The sequence below is a fragment of the Notolepis coatsorum genome (assembly GCF_963971535.1).
Source record: "Notolepis coatsorum genome assembly, chromosome: 19".
In the NCBI taxonomy this organism is placed as follows: domain Eukaryota; kingdom Metazoa; phylum Chordata; class Actinopteri; order Aulopiformes; family Paralepididae; genus Notolepis; species Notolepis coatsorum.
This window is the reverse complement of record NC_140183.1, coordinates 30,294,792-30,315,853: the sequence shown is the minus strand read 5'-3', so window position 1 is coordinate 30,315,853 and position 21,062 is coordinate 30,294,792. Positions and strand designations below refer to the sequence as shown.

General features: G+C 43.6%; 1 protein-coding gene across 1 annotated transcript in view; it reads right to left on the bottom strand.

Annotated features, from left to right (window-relative positions):
* Positions 1 to 21,062, bottom strand: part of arhgap33 (Rho GTPase activating protein 33) — a gene marked incomplete at its 3' end in the record, with an annotated part of 143,872 nt that overhangs the window by 69,295 nt on the left and 53,515 nt on the right. Inside the window, exons 8-10 of the mRNA XM_084336594.1 lie at positions 10,064 to 10,141; positions 3,785 to 3,851; positions 3,063 to 3,110 (exon numbers count right to left, since the gene is read on the bottom strand). Of these exons, the coding sequence (XP_084192720.1) occupies positions 3,063 to 3,110; positions 3,785 to 3,851; positions 10,064 to 10,141 (193 nt within the window). The remainder of the gene's footprint in view (positions 1 to 3,062; positions 3,111 to 3,784; positions 3,852 to 10,063; positions 10,142 to 21,062) is intronic.

Below are 21,062 nucleotides of genomic sequence, written 5' to 3'. Positions count from 1 at the left end.
CCACTACCAGCCTCCAGTTGACGCTCCGGACCCCAAAGACGGAGGTGCAGCTGGCCAGGGTGCTACTGTGTCTCGCTACCTATTGACCGCACCCCACAGTTCCCACGAAGCAGGGATAATCCACCCTGCTACACATGCATGTTAAATTAATCTGAGTTCCCCCCTGATGAGATAACAACACTTTAACAAAGAGACGGATGTTGGAGAAACAAAAGATCAGAGGCAGGGCGCTGAAGAGGGCGAGGAAGATCATGGCCGACCCATCCCACCCCGGTCACAGCCTCTTCACCCTGCTCCCCTCTGGGAGAAGGCTGAGGATCCCAAAGGCTTCTTCCCCTCAGCTGCCAGGCTGATCAATGCCTCAGCCCCCCCCCCCCCCCCCCCCCTCTGCCCCCAAGTGACACTGGCACAATGACACTGACTGCACTGCACTAGTCCTTACTGGAACTCTGCACTCTTCACTTTATATATATATATGTATTTTATTGATTAATCCTCCACTGCACTGTTTTTTGTCGTTGGTGTTTGTCATTTACTGTGAAAAAAGAAAGGAAAAAATGCATACACTGTATTGCTGCAACAATTACCAATGTGTTTTTACACAAATGGCTTAATAAAGGAATCTGAATCTGAAATTACACCTGTACCCTCCAAGATAGACAGCAACATTGATCAAACATAGAAAGCGGGGAGGTATTTTGTCTGTAGAAAAGAGCAGCCATCATCAAATCCATCTGCCTCTGGTCTTTGAGCAACAGATGTGGTGTTTTCAGACCAAACACTTCACTGGAGAGCTCTGAGAACTACATACCTTCATACTCCCTGAGAGGAACTACCCACTGGAGAGCTCTGAGAACTACATACCTTCATACTCCCTGAGAGGAACTACCCACTGGAGAGCTCTGAGAACTACATACCTTCATACTCCCTGAGAGGAACTACCCACTGGAGAGCTCTGAGAACTACATACTGTACCTTCAGGACCCTTTTCTGTTTGCATTCAGTCAATAGGAACGCTGAAGTGATACAAGCCGACCGTGCTTCTGCCTTCCCTGGAGAAGGACAGTGGCTGGGTGTGTGGTGAGGAAGCTAGACTGCCTTCCAGTTTGACCAAATAGTACAGGGAGGGGCAACTCCGACGCGCCATGCGGCCCCAGGCCAATATTTATATAAAAAAAAATTATAATATATATATATATATATATATATATGGGCGGCTACGTGGCGTAGTGGGCAAGGCGCTCGCCACAAAATGCTGGAGACGCTGGGCTCGTCAGTTCGAGCCCAGCGCTCCACATTTGCTTTCAGTTTAGCTGGTCGTCCGTACTAATACACATTGGCCGTATTAGGGGGTGGGAAACTGATGGGTGGGGATCGGGCGTTGTGGACAGTGACTCCTACAGGTCGGTTGGTGCGCCTGCGCAGTAGAATCAGGAAGTGTTGGGGGCAGCGTGAGCCTCCCACGCGTTACTCCTCGCCACTGAGAGATCGAGCTGCGCAGGTGAAAAGATGCGACTGCTGTTACCTCAAGTACCGGAGGGGACTTGTGCTATGTATGACTTAGTCCACATTGCAGCCGGCTTGTGGGAGGCAAGAAACAGCGACTGTGACAGGGGAGGGTTGAATTGGATGATACGAAATTGGGATGGGAGAAAATATAGAAAATGGGAGAAAAAGTGGATAAAAAAAATATATATATATATATATATTTTTTTTTGCATTCGACTAAGAGGTTGGCAGTCGACTATGGCTCCTTTCGATCGATTAGTCGACTATTCAACTAATAGGGGTCAGCCATAGTGTGGACATATTCAACATGGTGAAAGTGCCGTGCAGCAATATGGGGGGTTTGATAAACTGTCCGCTGTTGTTACCGATGGAGCACCCGCAATGAAAGGAAAACACACAGGATTCGCCGGGCTTCTAAGGCAGAGTGGCGTTGAGTGTCCAATGCTGCACTGCATTATACATCAGGTAAGTTCGCTAACATAATTTCCATCTATTGTGGGTCACTAATAATCAGGGTGCAGTGGTCATGCCACGCGGTACCACGCTGTCCCAGCACTTTTCTCAGCAGAAGTACACACACGGGGGAACCCAAGTGGCGAACCATGTAATGCGCTGCGTCGCGGCCGATTCCCGGACCGGGCGTCATTTGCCGAATGTCTTCCCCCCACTCTGTCTCCCGTTCTTCCTCTCTCTACTGGACTGCCCAGTAGCAAAAAGCGATAAACGCTAAAAAATGTATCTTTAAAAAAAAATAAGTACGCGCACGGATGAAACGTTATTTCATCTGATGCAGATCGCATGCACAAACATTGAAGTTGACATTCCTTCTATTGTGCGCCAACAGGAGAGACCACAAGTGTCTCATTAAAGACAGAACCATTATTGACCCACTGTGGGGGGAGGGTGAATGTCATGCCAGTTTGATAAAGGGTCAATGGGAGGCACTCAGGAATGTTTTGTTTAGTAGCAGGATAAAAGTTTATACATTTAACAAAATCATTTATTATTGCACTTTTGATTTACTGTTGTAGTGAAATGCAGCAGGAATGCTGCTTTGTGTTTATTGAGCAGTGGGCTTTAAGTTCATACATTTATTTTAATAGAAGCCTTAATTATAATTTGTCATTTTTGTATATATTTGGGTTACACAGCAATACTTTCAAATTCAGCTGTATTTATAAATTCATAAAGTTGAAATTAAGCATTACTAAATGCGTTTGAAATGGAATAAAAACAAAGTTAAAACAAATTATAATAATTGATATGCCTTATTTATCACATCTGTGGCTATTTGAGTGATGGGGTACTACTGGCGGGACTGCCGATAAACAATGCGGCCCCCCCCATATTGAGTGTGGAAATTTAGTGGCTCTCACCATATACAAAGTTGCCCACCCCTGAAATAGTACATATATACATATTTCAGATTAGCAGCGTGTGTGTGTGTGTGTGTGTGTGTAGGTGTGTAGGTGTGTAGGTGTGTGTGTGTGTGTGTGTGTGTGTGTGTGTGTGTGTGTGTGTGTGTGTGTGTGTGTGTGTGTGTGTGTGTGTACCTGATGTAGGGGAGGCAGGTCCTGGGGATCCGGTGGAGGGATCTGGATCTAAAACACACAAATACACACACAAGGCCAATCAATCAATCATTCAATCAATCAACATGCAGCATCTATCTATCTACATGGTGGGTTGTGGTGCCATTAGGGGCCATGTGGTGGGATATGTACAGTAGCATCTATCTATCTACGTGGTGGGTTGTGGTGCCATGTGGTGGGATATGTACAGTAGCATCTATCTATCTACATGGTGGGTTGTGGTGCCATGTGGTAGGATATGTACAGTAGCATCTATCTATCTACGTGGTGGGTTGTGGTGCCATTAGGGCCCATGTGGTAGGATATGTACAGTAGCATCTATCTATCTACATGGTGGGTTGTGGTGCCATTAGGGGCCATGTGGTGGGATATGTAGCATCAATACCTGCATGTTTATGATCAATGGGAATGGCAAGTGGGTTTCTTCTTTGAGTGCTTATTATATCTGTATCATTAGGGCACAAGTATCTTTATTATAAATGTATGCGTGTTACCTGGCTTGGAGTGTGTCTGTGTGTGTGTTACCTGTTTTGTAGTGTGTCTGTGTCTCTGTGTGTGTGTGTGTGTGTGTTACCTGTTTTGGAGTGTGTCTGTGTCTCTGTGTGTGTGTGTGTGTGTGTGTGTGTGTGTGTGTGTGTGTGTGTGTGTGTGTGTGTGTGTGTGTGTGTGTGTGTGTGTGTTACCTGTGCTGACAGATTGGTGTAACTTCTCGTTGATGAGCTCCACACACTCACTGGGGAAGAAGCCCACCTGCAGAGAGAGGCTCTGTTACACCTAATAATAATAATAATAATAATACTTCGTTTAATATAGCGCCTTTCAGAGGACCCAAGGTCGCTTTACATAAGGGGGGGGGGGGGAGATAACAAGTCAACAAACATAGTGGACAGACACAACACATACATATAAAGTGAGAAAGTTAGGGGTTGAAGGCCAGGTTGAAGAGGTGGGTTTTGAGCAGTTTTTTAAATGAGTCCAGAGTTGGGGTGGTGCGGAGTTCTGCGGGGAGGGAGTTCCAGAGGGTGGGAGCTGCCACACTGAAAGCTCTGTCCCCGAACGTCCGCAGTCTGGTTCGAGGGATGGAGAGCTGACCAGTGTCCGTGGATCGCAGGGACCGTGACTGAGTGTAGGGGTGGAGGAGGTCAGTGAGGTACTGAGGTGCCAGGGCGTGAAGGGATTTGTAGGTGAGCAGGAGGGTTTTGTAGGTGATGCGGGATTTGATGGGGAGCCAGTGGAGCTGGATGAGGATGGGGGTGATGTGCTGCCAGGGTTTGGTGCGGGTTAGAACCCTGGCAGCTGAATTTTGAACATACTGGAGCCTGTCCAGGGTTTTGCTTGGGACCCCGGACAGGACCCCGTTGCAGTAGTCCAGGCGGGAGGTGACGAAGGCGTGGATGAGGGTCTCAGCTGTGGTGTCGGAAAGTGATGGTCGGAGTCTGGAAATGTTTCGGAGGTGAAAGAAGGCGGATTTGGTGAGGGAATTTACATGGGATTGATAGGAAAGGGTGGAGTCCAGGATAACGCCCAGGTTGCGGACCTTAGGGGATGGGGAGATGGAGCAGCCGTCAATGTTGAGGGTGAGATCCCCAACCTTCCGGAGCAGGGCCTTGGGTCATGTCATGTCATGTCACCCATCATATCACCTGTCATATCACCTGTCATGTCACCAGTCATATCACCTGTCATGTCACCCGTCATATCACCTGTCATGTCACCAGTCATATCACCTGTCATGTCACCAGTCATGTCACCAGTCATGTCACCAGTCATGTCACCAGTCATGTCACCAGTCATGTCACCTGTCATATCACCTGTCATGTCACCAGTCATGTCACCTGTCATATCACAAGTCATATCACCTGTCATGTCACCAGTCATATCACCTGTCATGTCACCCGTCATGTCACCCGTCATATCACCCGTCATATCACCTGTCATATCACCTGTCATATCACCTGTCATGTCACCAGTCATATCACCAGTCATATCACCTGTCATGTCACCCGTCATATCACCTGTCATGTCACCAGTCATATCACCTGTCATGTCACCAGTCATGTCACCTGTCATATCACCTGTCATGTCACCAGTCATATCACCTGTCATGTCACCAGTCATGTCACCTGTCATATCACCTGTCATGTCACCAGTCATATCACCTGTCATGTCACCAGTCATGTCACCAGTCATATCACCTGTCATATCACCAGTCTTATCACCAGTCATATCATCAGTCATATCTAGGGATGGGTATCGTTAGGATTTTAGCGATACTGCTTAATGGTTCGGTACTTTATCAATACTCTTATCGGTTCTTTTTTATTATTTTGCAAAAAATAAATGTATTAACACTTTGGATGCCACGGACGACATAACACGTGTTATCAGCCCGCCCCCTGAATGACCACGACGACAAATATCGTTAAATTTTTTTATTAGCGATCTGAATTCATATTTCATCAGCCGAGTCTACCGTTGGGAAACCAGCCCCATCAGGAGCTCAGATGTGAAAAAAGCGCCCCCTATCGTCTCCCAGATGGTAATGCAACCTTTTGGAATGGACTCAATGAAAATGGATGAGAAAAAAAAAATCCGGAATCCACATTTTACTTCTCACGCATGTACCCCGAGCCGATTGGATTCATTGTGGAGCATCAGAACAGCGTGTAATATGCGTTTACAGTATGTAGCATTGGATCAATAAAAGGATCGATTTTTGGAATGGCGATCAGGAATTGGAATAATCTTTTTGGATACCATCTGATCTCAGGTAAGGAATCTATTTTACCAGTCTTAGGATAATCAGACCTGTTTTCACGGAGATATAAGCTTTTCCCCTATGTGTAATATGGCTGTTTGGCTGTGCGAGCGATCAGGAAATATATCAGATCAGATATCAGATCGCCTATATAGCGTGCATACGTACACATATACTATCGATAATCTAGCGTTTATTTGAAAACTATTCATAAATAGGCAGAAAAATTTGAACGTTTTTTGTGTATTCTAGAATATGCCGTTTATTATGGAATATTTTTATTTTCCTTGAAAACAAGGGCTTTTCAAGATGCTATAAAACGGAAATGAACCGATAAAAAAACAATCCACTTCGACAATGTTGACTGGAAAATGAGTCATTGATAAGCGACGGGCAGATTAGACACATAATTTAAAACATAGATTAGGCGATATTAACGCTAACATTGAAGTGGATGATGGGCATTCAAGGGGGTAAAAAGGAAAACACGGCCGGCTCTGAAAGTGTTAAGAACAGAATCGACATTGCTTCATTATTCTTTTATATAACTATATTACTGCACATGGCTACTTTTTGATAAATTAATACAAGCAGTCAGATAAATTAACTATTTTGGGACTTTCTATTTTATTTAGAAAGTTCTTAAATCATAATGTCCCACCCAATACCCAGCTGTTAAAAATGGTTCAATACTCCATTTTATTAGTAGAGGCTGTGACACTCGTTCACCCTATCCTCTGTCATCCTTCCTCTAGCTGCTAGGGTGAAGGGACTTTGGGCTTGGCTGGGACCTGTGGTGGTAGAGGGAGGAGGGGTGGGCTGGGACATGGTGGCTGCAGCCTCAGCCTGAAAATCTATAAAAAGTTGTCATCTTTCAAATATATTTGTAGCTAAACAATTAGCTAAGCAATTATATTTTATTTATTAGCCTATTCGTAATAATTTGTTATTAGCCTAGCTAACTCCGTATCTTGGCTTACCTGCAGTGGACGTGGATGGAGATGGAACACTGCGAGCAAAGCAGTCGAAAACGGCGCATTTCTGCAGACTAATGTTATGTTTTGACAACAGATGTTTTGACAAATTGCTTGTATTGCCACCCTTACTTGCAAATGTTTTATTGCACTTGTGGCAACGTGCGTTGTCGGCATCGACTTTCGTAAAGTGTACCCAGACTTATGAGCGTTTCGTTCTCTCCGCCATGATGAGCGCAGAGCTCGGTCTGTGTGCTGTGCATCAGCACGGACAGCACCTCAAGTACCCGTATGTGCATTTGTGTGAGCGTGAGCAACTCAAGTCGCGAGTGTGTGTAACTAACAGCCCCGATTCTCGTGCAGACAGAGCGAGACAGAGAGAGGAGAGATAGTTCGCAACATTTAAATTCCTCTGAAAAAAACTCCATAATTTCTCGAGTATCGATAGCAGAACCGATAACGTCGGAGCTTATCAATACTCAGGTTTTTTCTAATTTAGTACCGGTTCCCGTTTAGAACCGGGTTTTGGGGGGCATCCCTAGTCATATCACCAGTCATATCACCAGTCATATCATCACCTGTCATATCACCAGTCATATCATCACCAGTCATATCACCCGTCATATCACCTGCCATATTACCCCGTCTTATCACCCGTCTTATCACCAGTCTTATCAGTTATCACCAGTCATATCACCAGTCATAACACCAGTCATATCACCTGTCATAACACCAGTCATATCACCTGTCATAACACCAGTTATATCACATGTCTTATCACCTGTCTAACAGCTGAAATGTTCAAGTTTAACGAGTTGGAATCATCTGCAGCTGAAGAGCCACGCACCGCTCATGTTGGAAAACAATGATATTACTGAAGGAAACCATCTCAAGTATCTTGAAATAAATAATATCTTTTTTTTTTTGATCCACTTTTTCTCCCATTTTTTCTATATTTTTCTCCCATCCCAATTTCGTATCATCCAATTCAACCCTCCCCTGTCACGAACGCTGTTTCTTGCCTCCCACAAGCCGGCTGCAATGTGGACTAAGTCATACATAGCACAAGTCCCCTCCGGTACTTGAGGTAACAGCAGTCGCATCTTTTCACCTGCGCAGCTCGATCTCTCAGTGTCGAGGAGTAACGCGTGGGAGGCTCACGCTGCCCCCGACACTTCCTGATTCTACTGCGCAGGCGCACCAACCGACTTGTAGGAGTCGCTTGTTCACAACGTTCGATCCCCACCCTTCAGTTTTTCCCTCCCCGTAATACGGCCAATGTGTATTACTGCGGACGACCAGCCAAACTGAAAAACAATGTGGAGAGCTGGATTCGAACACGCGAATCCTAGCGTCTCCACACTGGTGGCGAGTGCCTTAGACCACTACACCACCTAGCCGCCCTAAATAAATAATATCTTGATGATAATACGTCTGTAATAACTTTGTTGAAATGACTCCGTTTCAGTGGCGGCAGCTCTGTTCTAATTTACTGAGGCCCCATTTAGCGTATTACAGGGTTCCCACAGACATTGCAAAAAGGATTCAAGGACTTTCAAGTACTTTCCTAAGCACTATTTTTTCATTTTAAAATGGCATTTAAAAGGATACAATTCACTTGGGAAATTGGATCCAATATTTATGACTTAAAACTAATTTCCGACAATTAGTTACACTTTAAATAAAAAAATTATAATTCTTGATTCAGAACAATTTTATCATGGATGAACAAAACTTTCAATGCGATTAATTGATTTGAATTTCAAGAACGTTTTAAGCACCTTGTAAAAAAAATTGGCTGTTTTCAAAGAATTCCAGGCCTCAACTTTTTTTTGTCGAAAATCAAACACTTTAAGCACTTCAGGGACCTTGTGCGAACCCTGTTATTATAGTCAAAATATTTTCATGGTAATTAGGGATAACGTTACTACTGTCAATGGTTCTTGTTCTTGCAAACAATGTTTTTGCTGCATGTTCAGCCTGGCATCTCTTTCTTTCCCGTTTAACCACTTAATAATTGTTCCACCATTGTAGTTAAACGTCAGTGAAATTCAACACAGCGCTCATCCCTCACTGCGCCATTAATACCATGCTGCCACCAAATCATGTGCTGCTGTGGCCAACTGAGGAAGTGGAAAGGTTAGTCTGGAGCCCTGCCTAGGGTTCTGGATCATCAGATCATACTACCAGTCTGACCACCTAGGGATGTGTTCTGGATCATACTACCAGTCTGACCACCTAGGGGTGTGTTCGGGATCATACTACCAGTCTGACCACCTAGGGATGTGTTCTGGATCATACTACCAGTCTGACCACCTAGGGGTGTGTTCGGGATCATACTACCAGTCTGACCGCCTAGGGGTGTATTCTGGATAGGGTTGGGTACCGAACTCTGTACTTTTATGGGTACCGGCTGAATTATGTCCGTACTACAGAGTACCGATTCACGTTAGATCAATTGGTACCACATTTCGGTACCTAAGACCCGCCCAGTTCGAAAATAATCCAAATTCCAATGACACGCAATTGTCATTTCATAATAGACGCAGACCAGTGCGGACCTTCAATGACGCGCAATTGTCATTTCATAATAGACACAGACCAGTGCGGACCTTCAATTTTAGAAGCTATGCCATCTAGCTCTTCAGTCCTACGTTTGACAGCCCTGTGACAACTCCTCTCTAGAAGCTATGACATCTAGCTCTTCAGCCCTGCCAGCCCTGTGACAACTCCTCTGTGACAACTCCTCTCACGAGTCACACTGTTTGTATGTGCAGTGAAAACTCTGTGAGCAACGGGTCCAATGCATCCAACATGCTTTGCATCCTCGCCATTCCTGTATGCCCACATCGCGGTAAAAACCTAAACTAATGTTCGCTGCTAATGCTAACTATGCTAAGCTAAGCTAAACCTGGAAACGCTCACAGGCACAGTGAAAAATCTGTTTAGTTTTCAGAGTTCCAATAGTGAGGAAAGGGGGGGGGCTGAGCCATCTCCCTCTCTCCCTCTCTAATAATACATAATACATGTATACATAAAAACATTAAAAAAAAAAGGTTGTAGGAATGGTTTGGGAGAGGGAGGGGTTTTAGTTTGTGTGGTGTGATAATGTTGAAATTGGGAAGTTTAGACTTTTGTTCAGTTTTACAACTGAAAGGAGACCTGTGTGTGTATGTGTGTATATGTGTGTGTGTGACTGTGTGTGTGTGTGTGTGTGTGTGTGTGTGTACCTGGAAGCCATGCTTTCCTCTCCACCAGCTGGTGTCTTCTTTAGGAGGCATGTCGATGACAGACAAGATGTCTCCAACCTACACACACAGATTTAGATTCATATTAACATGTTAGACAACATACTGCTGAGCTAATGTCTTAAAATAAAGACACTCCAGAAGGTCAACATATGTGGGCACCAGGGGAGCAGACAAGACACCAACACATCACCATGGTAACAAGACACCATCACAGGTGATATATTGTGATAACTGGTATAGCTAGGTGATATGTAAGGGATATGTATAGCTACGAGGTCATTTTACACCATCGACAAGAGGAGATCAAATGCAGACGCAGTTGTTGTGTGGCTCCGCTGTCATTATTATTATCGCCGGCAGCCGGCAGGTGTGTCTGATTGCACTGATGCAGTGTGTGTCAGTGGGCTTGATTGCTGCAGCTGCGAACAGCGGTTATTATTGCTCGGCAGAGGTCCGTTATCGAGTAATAACGGACCTCTGCCGAGCGCTATTGACCAATCACAATCAAGCATTTCGGCGAATGTTAAAACGCCATGTAATAAATTGTGATAACTGGTATAGCTAGGTGATTTATGATAACTGGTATAGGGATGGGACTTTCTAGCAAAACTGCTATTCGAAAATCGCTGGTTCTTAAGACAGAATATTCGAATCCCAACCACCCCATTTATTATATAAAAAATATATTGTTATTTTCTGTTTGTTTAAATTCAGTTAAAATGTTAAAATTCAGTTATTCTTTTTAATAGAATGAATCATTAACTCATTGAGCGCCAATCACTAGTATAGTCGGGTTAACTCGCCATCGCTTGAGCGCCAAATCACGAGTATAGTCGGGTTTTGGTCGTTTTTTTTCTTCGATTTTCCTATACTAGAGACCCGTGCGCCCCTCGCTGGCTCATTTTTGGGTCATTAGAGATGCAATTCCGATCGAATCCACTAGGTAACAGTCTCTCCCTATATTTGTAACACATGTGTAACACAGCTGGTCTACCTGATGCATTGGACAGAATAAATAGAGCTCTGCTAGGATTGGTCAATACTAAAGGTCAAACCTTGGCCACCCGGGTATTTAAACGATTCACAGACAGTGAACTCAGAGTGTTGGTGTTGCAAGTTTGCGTTTATTGAGAGAGATTATTGAGAGAGATTACCGTATTGAGCATTGAGATATATAGCATTGAAAGATAGTATTTTATTAGTAGTAGTATTATTTGTAGTATTTGTAGTATTTATTTGTAGTAGTAGTCACAGTACTTTAGGAAGTACAGTACTTTAGAAGTACTTAGTCATGGTAATTAGTAGTACTAGTTAGTAGTAGTTATTTATAGTCGTTTTATAGTCGTTTATAGTTGAGAGTGCCCCGCCGGCAAAGCACGAGGAAGCGTGCTGTTCAGGCCGATTATTTCCCCGGCACATCCGACGAGTCCGCCGGTCCGTCCGACATGGAAGAGGATTGGGTTCAAAGTCCAGGTAAAGATACCTATCAATTCAATCATAAATCATAAATCAGCACATGTGTGTGTGTGTTGTAAATGTTTGTAGTGCATGCATTCAGCTAGCCTGTGTGCGCGCCGCGGTACAGCTATGTATGCTGAGTGTTTTAGCTACTGTCTATATTGGATAACTAATAACTAACTAATGTTATTCTTCCGTTTATTATAGTTTATCATGCATCGGAAGGTGGTGGTGTCTGGCCTGGGAATTGCCGTCGTCGTGATCAAGGTAACTTTATGCAACTTTCCAGTAATTGTGTAAACTAAAGCCGATATGTAAATATGTTCTAATGCACAACATCAAGGACACAATATGTTTTCAGAGCAGATGAGCATGCAAACCTAAATTCATACACTTATCTAATATCTATAGATACATTTTCATTCGTTTTCTTTGTCTTTTGTTCTTTGGCCTTGAACCGTTGATCCTCGTCGCCAAATGTAACTTGTTAGGGGGAGGTGTGGTCCTTTGATCACGATAAAAGACTGACCTAGCACTGACCTAAAACACTCACCCTGTCTTACCATCTCTGTGTGTGTGTGTGTGTGTGCGTGTATAGGGGAGATGAGTGTGTCTTGACAGTTTAGCATTATGCCTTTCATTGTATATTGCATGCATTGCAATGCATCTTGTCGTAGTTATTTTCTTTGACAAAAATAGGTTATCTGTTTGATGTGACAGGTCAAAGCTGGAACATGGAGCTAATCACTGTAATCCTATATCTCTCTCCCTCTTCATCTCTCTCCCTTCCCCTTTGTCTCTCTATCTCCCTCTCTCTCTCCACATTTCTCTCTCTCTCTCCCTCTCTCATTCAGTTTGTGCATTAGAACATATTTACAGTAAATATATATATTGCATATGTATTAGTGACAATAAAGCTGACCGTGACTGTTTTATTGCAGCCTCAGAGACGGAGTCTGACACGGACGTGAAGGACGTGGGAGGATACCTTCGTCCATTTTAGGTGACTACACAACCATGTTCTGTAAATACTGTGTTACTGTTTGAAGATATGGTGTGTAAAAATGGTTGCACATTTTATGTAGGATATAACTGTAAATGCTTTGTTATCGCAGAAACCGACTGACATGGAGTTTGATGAGGATGTGGCTGCCAGAGCCGCTGCAAGGCCTATCACTCCGCCCATTTTAGGTGAGAACACAACCAAATTGTGTTTACTGTTTGTAGATATGGTGTGTAAAAATGGTTGCACATTGTATTTTTTTTATCCACTTTTTCTCCTTCTTTTTCTGTTTTTCTCCCATCCCAATTTAGTCGTGCCAATTCCCCCCTCCCCTGTCTTGATCGTTGCTCGCATGTGCCCCCCACTGGTCGGTCGTAGGGAGGGTTGAAGAATCTATCGCATGTCCACTCCGATACATGCGGAGTCAGCCAGCCACATCTTTTCACCTGCCAGTGCGGACTCTCATTGGCGAGGTGTAACGTGCTGTGCAGGCGCCCTGACCGACCTGTAGGAGTCGCTGTTTACAACGACCAGATTACCACCCATCGACTTCTCCCACTGACTGCCAATTGAGTCAGTATGACGGCCGGCCCAAGCCGGAGGCAACGCTGACAGCCGGATTCGATACCGGTGTCTCTCGCGTTGGTGACGAGCGCTTAGACCGCTGCGCCACCCATATGGTTGCACATTGTTGCACATAACTGTAAATGCATCAGCTTGCTTATTAGGTGACAAAGCTGACCGTGCCTTTTGTTATCGCAGAGCCAGATTCCGACACGGAGTCAGATGTGACGGTGGAAGCATCGCCTTCTAGGCAGAGGGGTAAGTTAGGCCTCACTCTCTCACACTGACTCATTCACTCACACTAGGGGTGTAACGGTACGTGTATTCGTCCCGCGAATTTACGGTACGGCCGTCACGGTGCGGTACGCGCAGCCATACGAAGAATACGCCCAACAGCACAACCACACCAGTCGCACATGCAGGCACTCGCGAGGTCCGTGCGAGAACAGTGCGCGTGGCCGGGCACACAGAGTCCGACTTCAGTTCAGAGCGGGCGAAAGTGCACGGAGAAAGGCACATTTACATTGTAAAATTGTAATGCAGCTGTTCCAGTTTTCTTTTATTTTCTTGTTCGCCCAATAACGTTAACCAAATGAAACCAATGGAAAGACACACACACGCGTTGCAGACACACGCGCGCCAACAAACACATCAACATTCTCCCCTGCCGGACTCACAGGCACAATCAAATAAAAAAAAGAAACATCGTTTTCCGGACAGATCATCTGAGCTCCTCTCCAGTTGAACTGCTACTGTGTTTAAATCCAAATAATCCTCTGCCATTGTTGTAACATGTCATCTGTTCTCTAGTATTCAGTCTCGTCGTGAAGTTAAATTCTCTCTAGAAGTGAAACTGAAACTTCACAAGGATAAGTTGTTAAAGGGGCAGTAGGCAAGTGGATGCCTGAACACAGAATGACACCAGTATCACGGCAAGCCTATAGAAAATTATTCTATTTAATAATAATAATAATAATAATAATAATTATCATAAATATAATATATAAATTAATAAAAAGATAATAATAAATTTATATTTATATTAATAATAATTATTATAAATATTTTTTTTCTGTTGTACCGAACTTGTACCGATCCGTGACCCCAATACCGAGGTACGTACCGAACCGTGGCTTCTGTGTACCGTTACACCCCTAACTCACACACAACGTTTCTAACTATGTATTATAGGAATGTGTGTCTACAGTATAGGGTGTACATGGTAGACTAGTTAGTTATTGTAATATTTGCATAATTTACAGGTCGAGGGATGCGGCAGGGACGCGTGTATATTTTCCCTAACAGACTTTCACTTCCGCGTTTGGGTTCCGCGATCTGATTGGCCACTGACGTTTCTCTCAGCTCCAATCGCGTGACACCTAGTTCTATCACTGGTTAAGCTTGGCGACTCTTTCGAAGTTGGTTAAGGTTAGAGTTTGGTTTAGAGCAGGGCGATAGACCACCAGCCCTGATTCCAAACTCTAACCTTAACCAACTTCGAAAGAGTCGCCAAGCTTAACCAGTGATAGAACTAGGCGTTAGCTAGCAGACTGTTAGAGGCATAACTAGGCGTAACGCGATTGGCGCAGAGAGAAACGTCAGTGGCCAATCAGATCGCGGAACCCGAACGCGGAAGTGAAAGTCCGTTAGGGAAAATATACACGTGGCGGGGACGGGGAAGAGGCCTCATGCCAGAAGCAGGTCAGCTCCTAGTGAGAGCCAGGAGAGCTGGCAGCGCGACAATTGGGTACCAACAGACATCGATTTCGAAGCCACACCAGGACCACTGCAAGATGCGGCCACAATCAGATCAGACCGCCCGTTGACTTCTTGGGTCTATTTCTCACAGAAGAGTTCCTTGGTCAGATCGTACATCAAACCAACCTGTACGCCGAACAGACCATTGCCCTCATCAATCCCCGCCGGGTGAGTAGCATGCTACGTGCGTGGAGGCTCGTCATTGTTGAGGAGCTACAGAGGTTCTTTGGACTATTATTCCTGACGGGGATCGATCGGAAGCCAGCGTTGCACATGTATTGGTCCACTGATCACATTTTTTTGCGCCCCATTTCTCGAACACAATGCCCCGCAACAGGTTTGAGATCATTTGGAGGTTCATGCACTTCAACGACAACCAGGAGATTGATGCCAGTGACAAACTGTACAAAGTACGCCCCATCCTAGACCACCTCTTGTTGCGCTTCCAGGAGCTGTTTCAACCAAACCGGGACACCAGTATAGACGAGGGAATGCTGGCGTGGCGTAGACGCTTAGCCTTCAGGGTTTACAACCCACAGAAGCCGACCAAATATGGCATCAAGTCATATATCCTCTGTGACTCGCACACTGGTTACTGCTTTGCAATGCAGCCATATTGTGGGGAAGCGGGGAACCTCAAGGACAGTCGTAGGGTTCCTAGGACGGCTGGCTGGCGAGGGCTACAAATTATATATGGATCATTTATATAATTCTGTGGCCCTCTCCGACAGGCACCTTGAGGCAGAACCGCAGAGAACCGGCGCTTGTAAAGCACGTAACCATTGCTGACCTTGAGATGGGTCAGACCATGGCCCTGCACAGCAACCAGGTCATTGTCCTGGCCTGGAGAGACAAAAAGATTGTCAAGATGATCAGCAGCTTTCACCAGGACACTTTAGAAGCCTCACACGTGTGGCGGAGAGGTCAGAGAGAGAGGGAAGCCTTGTGTGGTGGTCTATAATATGTGTATGAACGGTGTTGACAAGTTGGATCACCATATATCATTGATTCAAATCTGCATGTCCAATGCCTTTGTTCTGTACAGAGCCAGACACCCAGCAGGACAGCACAGGACACTCCTACAGTTTGTGAGCAGTGTGGTAAGAGACTCAACATGAGGCGGCAGTGCCAGTGGCAGGTGAGGTGGCAGGTGAGGCGGCGGCGGGTGGTGAGGAGGTGGGGGCGAGGAGGTGGGGGATGGCAGGCAGCCCGGCAGGCAGTGTGATCCCAGGGCCCCAAGGGGAGATCCACAGAGCAGGTTGGAGGGCACCATAGCAACATAATATGAGGAAGTACGCATCCACCAAAAAGAAGCAGCCGACGAGAGAATGTCGGGTCTGTAGGAAGAAAGGCCGCAGACGGGAAACGGCAACATATTGCATACAGTGTGAAGTTCCCCTGCATCTTGACACGTGTTTCAATCTCTACCATATGAAAAGAGATTATGCTAGCTGAGTATTATCTCTCTTGTATGGTAGAGATTGAAATACGTGGATGGATGCATACTTTCCCATACTATGTGGTGTTATGCTAGCTGCGTGTATAGTAGTATAGTGTATAGTGTTTTGTAAATATGTAAATAGTGTAAGTATTTCACAATCTAGGTTATACAGTACTGTGAATGGTTGCATAGTGGGTAGTATTGTTTGTACAGAACAAAGGTGTTGGAACATGGAGATATTTGGAACACTATTCTTGGTCCACTTTCAGAGTAGCAATGGTGGTCTCGCTTGTCAATACCGTTCATCATTGTCCTGTGGGAAGCTGGTGATCATCTTGTGTATATAGTTGTATTGTCTAGCAGTGTAAATGTGTACATGTATGGCCGGATGAGTAACAGCATACATACGCCTCACTTTACTAACTAACGCACTTTACATGTAAATATATGTTCTAATGCACAAACTGAATGGTGGTTTATCATGGCAATTCTGCCAGGTCAAAACTAACGCGCTTTACATGTAAATGTATCAATGTACTGTAAATATGTTGTAATGCACAACATCAACATCAAGGACACAGTCGTGGGGCTCTAGGACGCCTGGCTGGGATATATGAATAATCGCTATAATTCTGTGGCCCTGTACAGTAAATATGTTCTAATGCACAAACTGAATGATGGTTTACCATGGCCATTTTGCCAGGTCAAAACTAACACACTTTACATGTATAAATGTACTGTAAATATGTTCTAAATGCACAAACTGAATTGTTTCTGGCGGCTGATTTGCATATACTGTGAAGTAAAAATAAAAATGTTCACTTCATCTTCAAGTTTCAAGTTTGTTTATTATATACAGAATACTTTATAATGCAATGGTTTCTATAACTTGTGTGTCTTAGAATATACAGAATACATTATAATGCAATGCAAAAATGTCAGAATACTTGTCAGACTGTACCTGCCATGTATGGATGACTCTACACTGGAACACAGGTAAATGTGCAGAGCAAACACAGCTGAGTATGTGGGTTGCGCCCATGAAGAACTTGCAGAATCTAATTCAAACAGCTAACAGTACAGGAATAACAGACAGCCAATGTGTAGCTTATTCGTTTATTCCCCCCCCTCCAATGTTGTTTTTGACAAATGTTACTATATATTTGTGCTCATGCCACCTAGGACCTGTAAATATTACTGTACCTGATTGAATACAATAGATATATAGGCCTATAACGTAATCAATACAAGATATCCCTATATAATAGCTTTACTGCATTTCATAAATGATAAATTGAACACTAGGTGTGTTGTCTTACCCTATGAACTGGGAATAATGTGTCTCAGGCGAGCAAATAACATGATTTGAGCATACGGCAGAAAACTTTCCATAACTCCCTTTGCAGGAAATGAGCCTCGATTTCAGTCAATGTTTACAATGTTTAGCTTGGAATTGTGAACAAATGAAGGCATGTAGAAACGAACAGTTTTTTTCATATTGTACAGCAAATAGTGTTTGTCAAATGAGCCGAACCATTTCCCCATAGCTATAATATAGAATATAGAAATAGCTCCGCAAAGATCATGAAATATCGCGAAATCAGTCCCAAAAGGCTGGCCATCTAGACCTATATCGGGCATATAGCTCCGGCGCTGAATGAGTTAAAATCAAAGGGTATTGCACATAAATAGGCACTTCAGAATCTGAAGTTCAGATAATCCTTCAGAACGTTGATTGGCTCAGCTGACCGACAATAAAATCAAAATGACACCATTCACCATCGTAGCCTATAATAACAGCATTGCATTGGCCTATCAACAGGTTTTAATAAACAAACAGAAACAGTAGCATGTGCCTCTTTTAGATAAATTAGGCTATGAAAATTAGGCTGCCTCTGAATATAAAAAGGAATTAAATAAGAATGGTTTGCTTTAATTAATAAAAAAAAATGTATTTAAAAAAAAAAAAAAAAAAAAAAAAAAAATTTAATTATATATAAAAAATCATTCGACTCTGACATGAAAATCGAATGTGGAGACTGGCATCGACTATTTGAAAGTTCTAATATTCTATCTCATCCCAAAACTGGTATAGCTAGGTGATATATTGTGATAACTGGTATAGCTTAGGGGCGTAAAGGTACACATCCGTACCGAACCGAACAAGTTTCAGTGTGTACCGTACCGAACGGCTGTGTAGTGTACCGAACGAATACAACAGTATGTTAACCACTAACGACCACCCACTGGCTGTTTTTTTCACTGGCTGTTTTTTTTCACAATCTAATATAATAATAATTTTTTTTTTTTTTTTACAAGTCGATTATTAATTTCAATATAGAATATTCGTTGACAGCGCTACAAGTACAATTAGTTACTGCACACTACATCACCCCTGAGTGGAACATGGAAAGCCAAACTTTCCCCCACTGTACCGAAAACCGTACCGAACCTTGACTTAAAAACCGAGGTACGTACCGTACCGTGGTTTTTGTGTCCCGTTACACCCCTAGTATAGCTAGATCAGTGTTTCCCCTGAAAAAGATTTCAACAGCAGTGCTGTGCTGTGTGCGCTGCCGGAATCCATATTTGTGGGTGCGCAAAGCGCACGTGCCGCCAGAATCCATATTAGTCCGCGCTTAAAACTACCTTTGAATTGTTCGAGATAGGCTATTCATGTTCATGGAGTCATGTGTGTGTGAATTTGCTAGAATGTTTTTGGTGTGTCTGCTGACACTAGAAGTGCTTTTGGTCAATTTAATCTTGTTTTAAGAAAATGTTAATCTTGTTTTCATAACTCATTCAGAGCCACGCCCCTTTGACCATATTAGGGCTAGCGTGCCAGCAAGGAAGTCAATGGGAGGTCGGGGAAATTTGCGAAAGCCTAAACTATATCTTAAATGATGGCTATGGGTCTAAAACACCCCTCGCTTATCAATGACTTGCTTGCAGTCAACATGTATGAAACGGATTGTTTTTTCATTGGTACATTTCCGTTTTATACCGTTTTGAATAAGAGTATAGTTTGAGATTTTGGAGAATTCCAGAGAAATTCCGCGATAATAGCCCTTTACTGGAATACACAAAACACATTGTCATTTTCCGGCTGATTTATGAATCATTTTCAATTAAACGCTAGATTATCGATAGTATATGTGTACTTATGCACGCTAGAGAAGCGGGCTGAAAAATCTATTATCCATACCGTGGATACGGCTAACGTTACGCACACACACACACACGCTGCGATGGCGGAGAAAAAAACATCTGATTACCCCAAGACTGGTAAAATAGAGTCCTTACCTCACATCAGATGTTCTGCAAAAAGATTAATCCAATTCCTGATCGCCATTCCAAATATTGATCGCGTTTATTGATCCAACATTATAGCACCAAAACACACGCTGCTCCCAGTGGGGGGACTCAATGCAATAGTATCCAGCTGCATGCCCGAGAAGTAAAACCTGGACCGGACTTATTTTTTTGATGCACAGTCCCACGCAATCAAATCCAATGATGTGCAATACCATCCGGGAGACGATAGGCGGCGGTATTTGCCCTTTTCGAGCTCAGACCCATTCCCATTGATAACGTCAGGCTGGATGGATGGATGAAAAATGAATGGATATTGCTAATAAAAGAAATAACGATTAAAACCCGAGTTTTCTTGGGTCTTGGCACTCAACGCATGGCGAGTTAACCCGACTATCATCGTGGTTGGCACTGAATGGGTTAAAAAGCCAAAATAAGCATCAGATTATTTGTAACATAATGGAGATGAACACTGGTTGGGGCTAAATGCACTTAAGTTGTCCTTTAAGCTAAATTAAAATCATAAAACACAAAATTGTTACAAATCTTTATTTCAACTTCGGGTGGAATCTCCTTTGGGGTGGAATTCTGCTTTAAACAGTGTAACATGTGGAGGTATGGTCACTTTTCCGTTTTAGAGTCATAGTGAAGAGTCTCTTTCTCTCTCTCTCTCTCTGAACACAGTGCACGCTTACTTGCGTCGCACGTAATTAGTCTCTTTCGCTCTCTTTCAACGCAGTGTGCGCTTACATGTGTCGCGCGTAATTAGAGTCTATTTCTCTCTCAACGCAGTGCGTGCTTACAATACTTGCATTGCTCATAATTAGAGTATCTCTCTCTCTGTCTCAGAGCAGCGGCGCTCATGATTTAGCAGCGGTGCTGCACCACTGCTGAATGCATATAAGGGAAACACTGTAGATGATATATTGCGATAACTGGTATAGCTAGGTGATGTATTGTGATAACTGATATAGCTAGGTGATATATTGTGATAACTGGTATAGCTACAGTAAGTGGTGCTAGGTAATATATTGTGATAACTGGTATAGCTAGGTGATATATTGTGATAACTGGTATAGCTAGGTGATATATTGTGATAACTGGTATAGCTACAGTAAGTGGTGCTAGGTGATATATTGTGATAACTGGTATAGCTAGGTGATATATTGTGATAACTGGTATAGCTACAGTAAGTGGTGCTAGGTGATATATTGTGATAACTGGTATAGCTAGGTGATATATTGTGATAACTGGTATAGCTACAGTAAGTGGTGCTAGGTGATATATTGTGATAAATGGTATAGCTAGATGATGTCTGTATGTTGTTTTATAGGGAGGAGAGAGAGAGAGGTAGATGGAGTTAAAAGAGAAGAAAGGTGAGCTTGTTCTAGATCTCTGACACAGAAACACTCAATATAGACAGACAGGAGGAATATGAGAGA